The sequence below is a fragment of the Leuciscus leuciscus genome (genome assembly GCF_965113295.1).
Source record: "Leuciscus leuciscus genome assembly, chromosome: 9".
In the NCBI taxonomy this organism is placed as follows: Eukaryota; Metazoa; Chordata; class Actinopteri; order Cypriniformes; family Leuciscidae; genus Leuciscus; species Leuciscus leuciscus.
Window position 1 is genome coordinate 19306573 of NC_138733.1, and position 13063 is coordinate 19319635.

The 13063-nt window shown below is 36.8% G+C and overlaps 1 protein-coding gene across 4 annotated transcripts in view; it reads right to left on the minus strand.

The window, feature by feature from the left end:
- Positions 1-11946, minus strand: part of scn3b (sodium channel, voltage-gated, type III, beta) — a 30360-nt gene extending 18414 nt beyond the window's left edge. The window contains exons 1-2 of one of the 4 annotated variants that reach the window (XM_082179649.1): positions 11785-11945; positions 1001-1093 (exon numbers count right to left, since the gene is read on the minus strand). In XM_082179649.1, the coding sequence (XP_082035775.1) occupies positions 1001-1093; positions 11785-11809 (118 nt within the window). In that variant the 5' untranslated portion in view covers positions 11810-11945. Of the gene's footprint in view, positions 1-1000; positions 1094-11778 lie in introns of all 4 variants that reach the window. The other 3 variants (XM_082179648.1, XM_082179650.1, XM_082179651.1) reach the window with 3 other exon arrangements.
- Positions 11947-13063: the final 1117 nt, after the last annotated feature.

The window sequence follows — 13063 nt, forward strand, 5'->3', positions numbered from 1 at the left end:
CATTGTTGAAATGGAGACCATCTTACATAACTCATTTGCCTCCAGCACAAGCTGTCAACACTGATCGTGCCTTTTCTGTTTGAAGGGTCATATGGGCCAATGGAAACACCAAATGTAGTTGTCCAGCCCACAAGCATACTGTAGATGATGTGTAATAATAACTAGTTGTGACATACTTCGGCACTAGTCAAATAATGTGAACTTGGTGGTAGATGAAATACAATTCTAAATCTATTTCAGAACTTAATATTCTGATGACACCAGACTGCCACAGTCTGTGAAGAGAGGCTGTCTGAGTCATTGACACTAATGTTACTGTTTAAAGCTGAATCAATGCCATCTCTGTATGCAGGGATTGTACTTGTAATTTGATATGTAAATGTGTGGCTCATGTTCAAGCACCTCACAAATCTCAAACACTGTCTATACTAATGCTCTGTTGTATAATTAACTGGTTTAAATGGTTTCTGTATCCTAGGAGATACAGTCATTTAAGAGGCTGGGGGAGCGAGTTAATGAGAATAATTTATGATTAAAAAATATTGAACAGGGTGTCCCTACAAATACTCAAGTGGATTGACAAAAACATCTTTATCTAAAAGTAATATATAGCATGCTGTAACCACACATTGATGTCTTTTACATTTACATGGGAGATACAAACTGTAAAATAAAAAACAAATGCAATAAAACATTGAGAATAAATTTATCTTCAGAGGTCTATTTATGTTTCTGTATTGCATATGACAACCACACATGGCTAACAGGACAAAACCTAGTATGCTTATTTTAAATATGATCAGTTTAATACAATTCAGTTCCTATAAATAATATAAAACTATAATAAAAACTCGTATTATCTCAGACTATTAAACCATTACTGTATCTCACTAGTATTTTCTTTCTTTCTTTTTACTTTTTAAATGACAAAAATGTGTCTGTTACAAAATACTCATTATTTATCGTTCGAATTAGAAATTTAAAATATCAAAACACTTACCAGCAAATAGGAACAGCAATAGCAAATGCAACACAAGCCTCGTGTGAGTTGCCATGCTGGGAGTTGTAATAACAGGGCGGTGTCTCAGTCTTCCTGTTAGTACAGAGAGAAAAAAGAAAAACCGACACTGAAACTTAATTTTAAAGAGATTAAACGCTTATATATATATATATATATATATATATATATATATATATATATATATATATATATATATATATATACACACACACACATACACACACACAGATCTATATGACTGACAGAATATGGGTTTCAGCACCACGGACAGCGCCCAATCGCGCGCGATTGTCAAATACTCACTATTTACAGCAGATGTTTACATCGCTGACACAGTAGGTCTGTAAAGATGACACACTATGACTTTAATAACAAGCTGTGAATGAAACAACTCGGAGCTGAGGTTTACGGGACGGAAAGAACGTTTTATGTTTCTCAAGAAAAAGTTTGAGGTTTCTTACCGAGATACAAACATCCGTAAACGTCTTAAGCTAGAAGCGGACGCTGCTGTTCCATGGCGACGCTCGTGAATCTAAAGACCTGTGGATCTTAATGATTCCGGTAGAAAATGCGCGCGAAGTGAAGAAATCCAGCGCCTCCAAAACGAGCTGCTTCAGAAGATGTCAGTAACAGAGAAGGATTGCTGATTCCTTGTGTTTCCTTTTGCATCCACATGAGCAGTACAGACGATCCATCGTCAAACCACCGCAGCTGTAGAATAAGAGACGTCTGTCTTTGTTTTCTTACTAAGTAGCCACTTACTCATGACAGGCATGCTCACTGCGCATGCGCCGCGGGATCCACTTTCAAACTGGCTTCGTTGCTTAGCAGTGAATTTCAAAAGTCTTTAGAACAACAACAAAAAACTTGTTTCGCTGATAAAAGGTTAAAGGTAATTTTTCATAAATAAGTTGAAATTGTCACGTATTTGAAATGTTATAATAATTGTATAATATATTGTTTCACCATTCTTTACATTCCATTCATTTATTACAAACCAAACAATGGTTTCTTATTTTTGCATGTTAGCTCTTGTGTAAATTGTTGTCATTCATAGACTAATTGTTTTGTGGTCTAATTTAGCTATAAAGCATACACTATATAAATGATTAAACAAATATTATTGGAGTATTTTTTTACTTACTAAAGACTATTTCAGTCTTTCTACTTAAAAAGTCCATGTTTAATTCAATGTGTTACTTGGCGCTTCTTTCTTATTATATTGTGAAATTTACTAGTAATTTCTAAGTGAAAATTGTTTCTACACCAATTTGTTTTCAGTGTAATAGAGTGTTTAATAGCAAGTTTCAATGTGACAACTTACCCCATACAGTGTGACCCACTATTTTTTGTTTTTTTTAAAAAAAGGTTGCGGAGAGATTTGGTCCAGCGGTATCTATCGGACTCCGCCATTGTAAAAAGCTAACCGGAAGAGCCGTATCCCTACTAAAAGACGTACTTCCGGTCTTCAATTTTTTCGTGACATAGGCCTGTATAAACCCTGTCTGTGAAACCAGGCCATAGTGTTCAATGAACTGTATAAATGTTCTAAGCAATATCAGTGGAAATGTTCAGCATCTTTTTCGTAGCCAAAACCGTGTCTAGTACACAAAAATGGACCTTCAAGAATGAACCTAGATTGTTCTATTCAAGGCCCGATGCGATGCCTAATGTGTGAATTGTTCATACGTGGCAGTGGAGTCCTCATGCGCAACAGAACGTGACAGATGTGAAGCCGAAGCTTCGTCAGAGCCCACACATTTAACACACATCAGTGAGTTGTACACCAGCATCCATCGTTCAGTCATCAGCTCCTGTCTTCTCTCCCCTCATAAACAACATCCATCAACCCCAGTGAGAACAGCACATCATGAGCTGTATGCATCTGAAGGCTTCTATTGTATTCGCTCGAGAACTGTATTTCATCATTCAAACCCACACACTGGTCCTACTTAACCTACGCGTGGTCGGGGAAGCGGCTTCAGTGCAATTACTGCAATTATTATACGCATACCGAATATATAACCTTTCCAGCTTTCAGTCATCACATGGATGACAAGTGCTGAAGAAACTGACAAATGCAAAATGGCATTTTGAGCTGAAATGTGCCTTATGTTGAAATAGTGCACAAAATCAAAAGACGTTGTTTTGGCTATTGACTGCATGGCTATTAAGTTAAAGCACTTTCAGTCACATGACTGACAGCACATATATATATATAGGTCAAACGCTTGATGAAAAACATCTGAGAATGAGGATAAACGTGTTTCCTGCACTCCAGTAATCCATACAGTCTGAAATGCATATGCAAATGCTACATGTTTATGCTCACGACGGCTAAGCCATCAGTGTACATTTATGCCCATCTTGCTTTTCTATACACAAAAAGGACTCGTTACGGTACCGTCGGGAAGGATATTTGTTGGGATTAGATCCCTGTTTGAATATTAACACAAACATAAGAAATGCGTCTAATCTTACAATTAGAATGTCGACGATTTAATCTGGACAAAGTAGTAATGTATGGGAACCCAGTGAAGTTTAGTGCAAAGGTCAGAGTTAAGGATTACAGATTTCATCATTGGGATTATGGCTGCTTTATTATGTTGATCTCACAGGAAGACAAAGAGCACATGATTCACAGTCCTAGACCTACACAACAAACGGTCTGATTGTGTTTCCACCAGTCGTGCCAAATGCTTTCCAATCTATTCGGACAAACAGGAAATGAATTGTGGAAGGGATTGAAACGGATCTCTCTTAGGGTGGTGTGTCTGTACAGAGCTCTAATACAATGGCAGGACTGCATTGCTTAAAGAGTGAGATATTGCCAGCAGGCTTGGTCTCAGCACAGGCTAAAAATGGCAGGCCTGGTGGTTGCTATACCCACGATACTGGGAAACCATGGCAACAGCAACGCAAAACGACAGCATGGAGAGAGCAGGCCAGTGTAATGCTTTCATCCAGCAGTGGAGGATAAAACCCTGTGTGTCTTTACACTATAGATAAATAAATTATAATATAATATTATTATATTATATAAATATTTTTTTTATTTATATTTGAAAATGTTTTAAACTCAAAAGTCCAAAAGTTTGAAATCACATTTTAAAATCTGCAATTCAAAATTGAAAACTTGCACACACACACACACACTAAACAGTTTTAGGATTTTTAAGAATGTAAAACAAAATTAAGAACAAATATGTCTAAACTATAAAACATTCTCTTTATTAGCTTCAGTACAGGAATATTTTATATAAAATAAAACTATTATATAGATAGATAGATAGATAGATAGATAGATAGATAGATAGATAGATAGATAGATAGATAGATAGATAGATAGATAGATAGATAGATAGATAGATAGATAAATGAAACGACAAATGAAATTATACATTGTGTTTCTCAAAACAGCCTTCAATGTGTTAACTCTAGCAGACACAAACATGTCACTGGCACTAGTCCATCTCGGCTTTTTTAACAAAAGTCTTAGTGCATCATTAAAAGCCACTTGTAGTTTCTGAAGGCTGGCTTTTTTGTAGTTCCACCAGAGATTTGCTGTGTACAATGAAGTACAATATGCTTTGAATAAAGTTAATTTAACTTCATCAGAACAATAACCAAATTTCTGAAGGAGTACATTAGCTTGTGCATATAACATACGACACTGACGATAAATGTCCTCATCATCAGACAGACGGTCAGTGATCACATGACCAAGATATTTGACTTCATCACAAACCTTAAGGACATTACCAGACAACTTAAAGTCAGGGAATGTCATACATTTGTCCTCTTTCGTTCGGCAGATCATGATTACACTTTTAGAAGGATTATATTTGACATCATGTTGTTCTCCAAACTCAGAACACAGTTTGAGAAGATGCTGGAAACCAGCTGTACTGGGACTAAACACTACCAAGTCATCAGCATACATTAGATGGTTTACTACTGAACTTCCAACCATACAGCCCGTTCTGCACTGGTTTAACCGCTTAGACAGGTCATTCATAAAAAAATTAAACAAAACAGGGGATAAAATACTTCCTTGTCTGACCCCATTGCAAACCTGAAAAGGAGCAGACACACAATTTGCCCACTTGACCTGCATAGTCTGGTTTGCATACCAGTATGGCAAGCATCTAACTATATACCTAGGCACACCCGCTTGACACAGTTTATGAAATAATTTTCGATGATTCACACGATCAAACGCCTTAGAGGCATCTAAAAAACATATAAAAACAGATGAATTCTTGCTCTTATAGTCACTTAGTAATTCCTTTAAGGCATAAATGCACATATCTGTGCCATGTTTGGGCTTAAACCCAAATTGATTGTCTGTTGAAGGAATTATTTAGTCAATCCTTGCCAGAAAGATATGCTCAATAACTTTAGAGAGTATACTAGCAAGCGCAATGGGTCTGTAATTATCTGAGTTGCCCACTTTTCCTACTCTGTCTTTTACTACAGGGACTAGGAGAACCTTCCTCATGGAGTCTGGCATAAAACCATGTACAATAAAGGCAGTGAAACATAAGGCAAGAAGAGGTGCTACCTTAAGCTTGCAAACTTAAGATGTTCAGCAGAGATGAGATCCATACCTGTAGTTTTATTTACAGACAAGTTTTTGATTGCTTGAAAAATCTCATGAGTTTTAATTGTGTCCACTACAGTAACATTATCAACCTGGTAAGGTTCACTCTGGACACAGGTGAATAGTTTACTATAATGCTGTCGCCACAGCTCTACAATCATATTTGTTCCAGAGACTCTGTCTACTGTACAGGGGAGAGAGGGTTTGCTATTATTAATCATTTTTACATCTTTCCAAAAGGCTTTTGTGTCCTTGCCTAAAAGTTTTTTAGCCATGGAATCAGCTCTCATGATTTGTTCATTCTTCCTAATAAATATAATTGCATATTTATATTTCGCATTTGTCCTCTTTTTATGCTCAAATATGGACCCCTGTCTAGGTTTGCCCGCTAGGACCCAAGATGTTGTTGCTTCACGGGCTTCAGTGAGAAACTGAGATACATGTGTGTTCCAACCAGGCCTAATTTTGCCTTTCTTTACTGAAAGACACATATACTGTGTGTGTGTATATATATATATATATATATATATAATACAATATATAATCTGAGAACATCTGGGTTTAAAAAAATTAAAACTGGAAATAAGAAAATGAGGATTTTAACGTAATTCAACTTTTAAAATTTGTGATTAAAACTGTGATTAAACTGAAACGATTATGATAATATCATTTGTAATTAATAAATTATATTAAATTTGAATAATAATAATAATAAAAATGCAAAATAGACTTTTTCACTAATGGTCCATTTGAGTTCATTTGAGTTCGCCTTGTAGAAGGAAAAAAAACCCTGTTTTTTGAAGCTCATAATGGGAGTAGATCAATCCCAGGACAGAGCATCATGACCTGCATGATTCTCAGAAACGCTCTGCATGCTGAGTAGGTCAAGAAACAAAGAGGCCATTCTGTCAGTCTGCATAAATTGAAAGGCACAGCAGTCTCATTGCTTGCTGCTGAAGTGTTTAGCAATAAAAGGATGCAGGGTTTTTTTTCAGCAGTTTAAGAAGTTCAAGTTCCTGACAAAGAAGACGTTTCATCCTAACTGTGCAACTCCAACCCTCTTACTGTTGCAAAGAGAGACGTGTTCTATTATGACATCTTCACAGGTTTATGCTTTCGGGTTTAAATGCTGAAATCAAAAACAGGCCACATCCTACATTTACATCCTACTCCATCTCTGTTTGAAACCATCTCCCATGAGGAAACACTCCAGCATTTACCACCTACTGCTGAACCTCCTCTCAATACAAACCTAAAAAAAAAAAAATAATTCTGACCTTCTCCCATCAATCTCACTCACCTCATCAATCCATTCTTGACCAATGCTGCATCAGATTTGAACACAAACCCCACAGATATTAATAGCCACCAGCAGCAGCTCTCCTTTTCATCTGGAATGTGCTATACCAACCTTTTTGGGGATTGTTTTGTATCTATCTGAAGTTGTTGCACTTCAGTTGATAGCCATCTTTATGCTCTGTTATGTTTGGCAGTACAGAGCAATTTCTATAATGATGCACACAAAACAAATGACCAGGTCTCAAGAGACTTTATACATATGGCATGGAGAGCTCGCATTCGTTTTCACTGAATAACAACGAGGAGCAAGATAACACAAGCAATTCTCACACATCATTGGACTCAAGAAGAGAAATGACTGTCTAGCACTATACCATGTGCTACATTACAAAACCTTTCAAATGAAATCCCTCTGCTCAAAAGTATCTCCGGCCCCCTATTATCTGGTGTAAACCATTTAAAATAAGAAAACAATAGATTTCAATAGACTTTCAGGTTTACTTACATTCATTTAAATCTACTTTATTGGGAGGTCTATTGAGTGGAACAGTGCCCGCCCCTTTTTCAGTGGCACTGGTTCCGGGAAAAATTTTCTTTCCATAAATTTTTCTCATAAGGATTTAAAAAAAAAAGTTGTTAAGCCATGAACTAAGCCAATCAGCTTCGAGGTCAATCACAACACTACACATTTTGATTTGAAGCAAAACGGTACAAGACTGTACTTAACGGCTTTAGTGAGGGAAAGAACTACAATCCCATGAAACATTGCGAACAGCATAATCAAATTTAAAAAAGATGGAGAAATATAAAACTACTAATTTAGAAATGTTGATTTTATATATAAAAACAATATATTTTAAGTTTATTGTAAAACATGCATATAAATATAAACATTTAAGGTCAGGATCTCAAGCCCCCAACACCTCAACCCCAGCAAACACATTTACGTTGTGGCAACGTCTGTGGCACGTTGCATTTCTGGCAACGTGCTGGCAACATTGTAACAACGTAGAATTGTAAGACGCGACAGGGCTGTAGCAACATTGCTGCGGAACATTCAGCAACTGAGAGACGACGTTCTGACCACATTTTTTTAATGCTAGATAGGCCTATAGACATCCCCCATTTAGCATTTTTTTAAATTAGTCAGATATTTCATAATTATATACTTTTTAAATAGATAAAAAATTAAACTTTAATGTTTATCCTTATTATTATTGAATGGGTCTATCAGTAAATTAGCCTAATTATAATCAACACCAGCAAGTGTACACTTTGAAGAGTAAAAATGACAGAGGGTTTAATTAAAATTAAACCAATATACACATTTCTTTTACGTATAATAAATAAAACATAAAAAGCAAAGATCAGAACATTTAATGAACAAAACCGGGTTCTGTATGGCAGACAGGGGGATAAAGGCAAGCGGCAACCTCCCTGTCTCTCTCTTGAAACCAACACGGAAGTGAATTAAACGGCAATTCATCAACTGGCCGCTTGAGGCTGGCTGCAAAAGTGAGTCACATCTGCATCTCCCCCAGGTTAAAATGCCCAACTTTACAGCAGAAAAAAACATGTTTACAGCCTGGAGCAAAAAGTGGCTTTGGTCTATACAGCTAATTTTTCCTTTCATGACAACACATTCGGGAGTGACGCGCTGCCAAGATGGCGACGGTCGGCCACGCCCACTTTAGGCTTCAAAAACGGTCTGCAGAAACCTACGGGTGACGTCACGGACACTACGTCCATATTTTTTTACAGTCTATGGATAAAGGTCGGTTACCGGAATCAGTCCAGGAAACATCAACAAATCCAGAGGAGCAAAGAAACGAACGAGACTAAATATCAGACAAATCAAATAAAAAACGAAACAGTGCGAGCGAGGCTACATTAGTCATATTAGAAAATGAAGTTGGTTGTGTTTGAATAATCATGTATCTTATTTAGCTGAGGTCAATTAAACGCAATACTCACGTATCCTTGCTTGATGAAGAATGAGACAACACAACGGGCGGTTGACATTTAAAAGGCTGATTTTCTCGCTTCATGACAGTGACGAGTAGGCTACATATCTCGTCCAGTGGTTGTCCAGACACCCTCGGCACAACCTTAATCAATGGCCCTGAACGGTGGTTTAATGTCAACATTGTGTCAACGCTGTAACAATCTTCACCACACAACGTAGTTATAACAACCTTTTGACCACGTTGTTAAAACGTTGTTAGAAGGTTGGGTACGTTGTGCCAACGTATTGTGTTTGCTTGGTATTCACCTATAACTCTGACGCTTAAACGTTCATTAAAGCTACACTGTGTAGGATTTTCTCCCATCTAGCGGTGAAATTGTATATGACAACCAATTGAATATTACTTTCTAGCCCCTCTCATTCCGAGGGCGTTTTAACTCCTACGGTGGCCGCATTATTTCAAATCTGCCGGCAGTCGCGAGTAATCTCCCTCTCACATTCGTCACGGTGCCACTGACTGTAAAAACGCAAAAGGCGAAGCTTGAATTTCCAGGTATGTCCCTCTTTGGCTAAAGTATTTTCAAGATGAAGGCGCAACATGGCTTCCGCCATTCGAGCGACTTGCTCGTATGTATTCTATACAGCAGATTCTACGCTTACGAGAATACTTAATTAGTTGGTGGAAAGTAATTACACATTAATGAGCACATATAATTTTGAAAGAACAAAGTGTTTTTTGCTAAGAATCAACTTAAAAAATTACACAGTGTAGCTTTAAGAAACATGAATCGAGCAGTTTAATCCAATAAGAGACACGATTGCTTTAAATGATGAGCTGATTTAATTTAGACTAAATTCTAAAGACTTTAGACTTAGTTCTAAATTTGGAGAACTCTCGTGGTTAAAAACGCTACTGTTGAGAGCATATGGAGATCGACCACTGATCTATATGATGGCGGCATTATATAGATCAGTGAGATCGACTCAATTACGTCATTCGCAGCGCTTATTGGAAGTGGGCGGAGCTAAAGAGTTATTTTGGCGCGTGTTGTTTTTTCGACTCTGAGTGGTGTAATTTTCTGTATAGCATCATGGGTAATGTAATAAAAAAATACAAATAAAAAAAAAGCTGAAATAATGCAAGTTGATGGGTTAAGCCAGGGGTCGGCAACCCAAAATGTTTAAAGAGCCATATTGGACCCGAAAAAAAAAAAAAAATCTGTCTGGAGCCGCAAAAAATTAAAAGCCTTATATAAGCCTTATAATGAAGGCATCACATGCTGTAAGTGTCTATATTAGCTTTATTAGCCCCCTAGTATCAAAATGATAAGTAGCCTACAAATACATAATGAGCATTCATGATTAAATGTTTATTTTCCCTGCAGCGCATCCTGGAGAGAATGACGCACCACGTGACTACTCTGCTGTACGATGGTGCTTTAAGTTTAACTTCCATTATAATTTTAATGTATTACGTTTTATTTATTTGTGTATTATTTTTACAACGTGGAAAAACTTTAAACCTTTCACACGTAAGTTTAAAATATTTGTAAAAGTTTTTCAAGGCGACCGTTATTTAGAATGTGTCACTTTATGGTTTCCAAGGTGACGCGTCATTTCGTGTCACGTGACACACCGCAGCAACAACAGAGCTGAATGAATGATGATCTGCTTTTATGTCATTTTTCCTTTTTTATTCAAAATTTTCACAAATTTGTTAGATATGGCATGAAATATCTGATATTCCGATTGTCAAATATATGCAAGTGGAAGTATTTTGTTGTTTAAACACCATAACGATCGCGTTAGTTGAGCTGTATGCGCGATGGCCGCAGACGCAGTTCAGAGAATCGGATCTGTTGGATTTACAACACGTGAATTCATCCACTTCTCCCGAAATACATCAAAGTAAGTGGTTGGTGAACTGGGAGAAGAATAGAGTAAACTTTAAAGTTACTTACACAATGTGTATCTGATATGAATAAAACGTGTCTAATTATAATGGAAAGGATTATTGCCTCTTCCTTTAACATCAGTGTGTATTTTACAAACTCTAAATGTATTGTTTTTTTAGTACTTAACGTTATATGTCTGAAACCTAAAATAAACATTATGTGGTTGAAAACACTGAAAAGTTGTGATATATGACCGCTCTGAGCGCGCCTGTCTCTGGCTCAGCGCCAGCCAACGCGCGAGAGCACATTTGAATTTAGCAGTTGATCAGTCATGCACTGACTGTTCTGATCACACCGATGCGATCGCAGGTGCGAAAGGGTTAAGAATGTTTGTCATGTTTTTCCTCCTACAGAAATTATATTAAAACAAAAAATATTTTTTCCATTTTCATATTTTTGAAAAAGCTCCAGGGAGCCACTAGGGCGGCGCTTAAGAGCCGCATGCGGCTCTAGAGCCGCGGGTTGCCGACCCCTGGGTTAAGCAGAAGAAAATACCATGGATTAACAACCTCGCAGCTCATAGTAGGTCGGTCTTTAAAGTCTTGTAAGTGATGGTTCAAAATCAATTTCTTTATGGAGAATATGAAATATGTTTTTACTTCCAGAACACTACTGTTGGCACTCTATAAAAAAGTCAAATATGGCAGCCCCATTCTATGAAATAATTACTTTGTTTTCTGAGGAGTTTAATTTGATCAGTCTAGCTTTACAGTAGAACTGTTTTCCAAAGGTTATTCTAAGAAATAAGCTTGAGAAAAGTACCTAACCTAATTCATATAGTTCATTTGTTGGTATTTCTCTATCAGTTTTGATGTAGACAGATGTCATACATGCAGTTTAGCCTACTAAGAGGCATTACCAACAGATCTTTCTAGAAGATCGAATATCTACAAATGGAGATTTATATGCCATTATAGGAATAATAAATGACAACACTTACCGCAGGATGGTTGGTTAATGGACATATCAGTGGGTGTTCAGCCCTATAACAGAGGACAATATTTCAGCCAGTAAAACAGTGGTTTCCATAATAAGCTACACTGCACAGTGGACTCGAGATCTGACTATGAGTTCATTACTCAAGTAGAGTGCTCTCAGGTATTGCAGCTGTCCAGGACAGAAATAGGCATGATCACAGCTACCTCCTCCAGAAATACAGCATGACAACCTGTTCATTAATAATGTATATTAAACAAACAGAGCAAAAGCAATTATATTTGCATTTCCTGCTTGCCCAGCAGCAAAAGAATAGTATTAAAGTTTTTGTTATAGTTATTAAGGTTAACCCAAAAAGATTGATATGCACAAAATAACAACAGCAAACACAAAAACATTGACAATTATAGTTATTGTCACTACAATAATAATAATAATTATGATAACAATGACCATTATTATTGTTTTTGTTGATATTAGTTGTAGTGATAAGTGATGTTGTTGCTACTACTACAACTAATATTAATATAAAAAACAATTACAACCCCAATTCCAGAAAAGTTTTACAAAATGTCCCAACTTTTCTGGATTTGGGGTTGTGCTATAATTATTATTATACTGCAAAAAATTATATATACTGATCTATTACATTGTAGCAGTGTCAATAGAGGATTTAAAAACTTTAAATGCAAAGCTTCTCAAAAGTATAAAGTTTAACACTAAAAATGAATGGCCCATCTAGGAATAAATGTAAACATCTACAAAATGAGGTTTGAATGTGAGAATAATAAGATGTATGAGGGCCTTGCAATCACTGTATGTACTTCAGCGGCAGTACACTGAGGCTGACAGGTATGTGAAGTGGAAAGTCTGCTCTGGATGCCACGTGGGATACACTGTTTGTTTAATCTAAGTGATAAAGGCAGACGGCAAACAGCCAATGGAAGTTTCTTGAGCGTATCAGCTCAAGGACAGAGAGTTGTAACACCGATAGAGCGTGATGATAGCTACTGCTTTCCCTTCCCAATCTGTTCACAGTCTGTTCCCCTAGAGGAATAGAGTTTAGCCCGGCTCAGAGCATGAGCACGCATGAACTGTTAGATTACTGACTGGAAAAGCAGAGAACGAAGCAGAGATAAAGCACGTCACATAATTTACTGCTCAGAAGAGAGTGTGTTTAATTAGTAACATTTTACATGTTTCTTGGGCCGACTCTTAAGAAATGGGAAACTTTTTAGCATAAATGTACTGAAACAAGACTTGGGTTTCATTTACATTTTAGT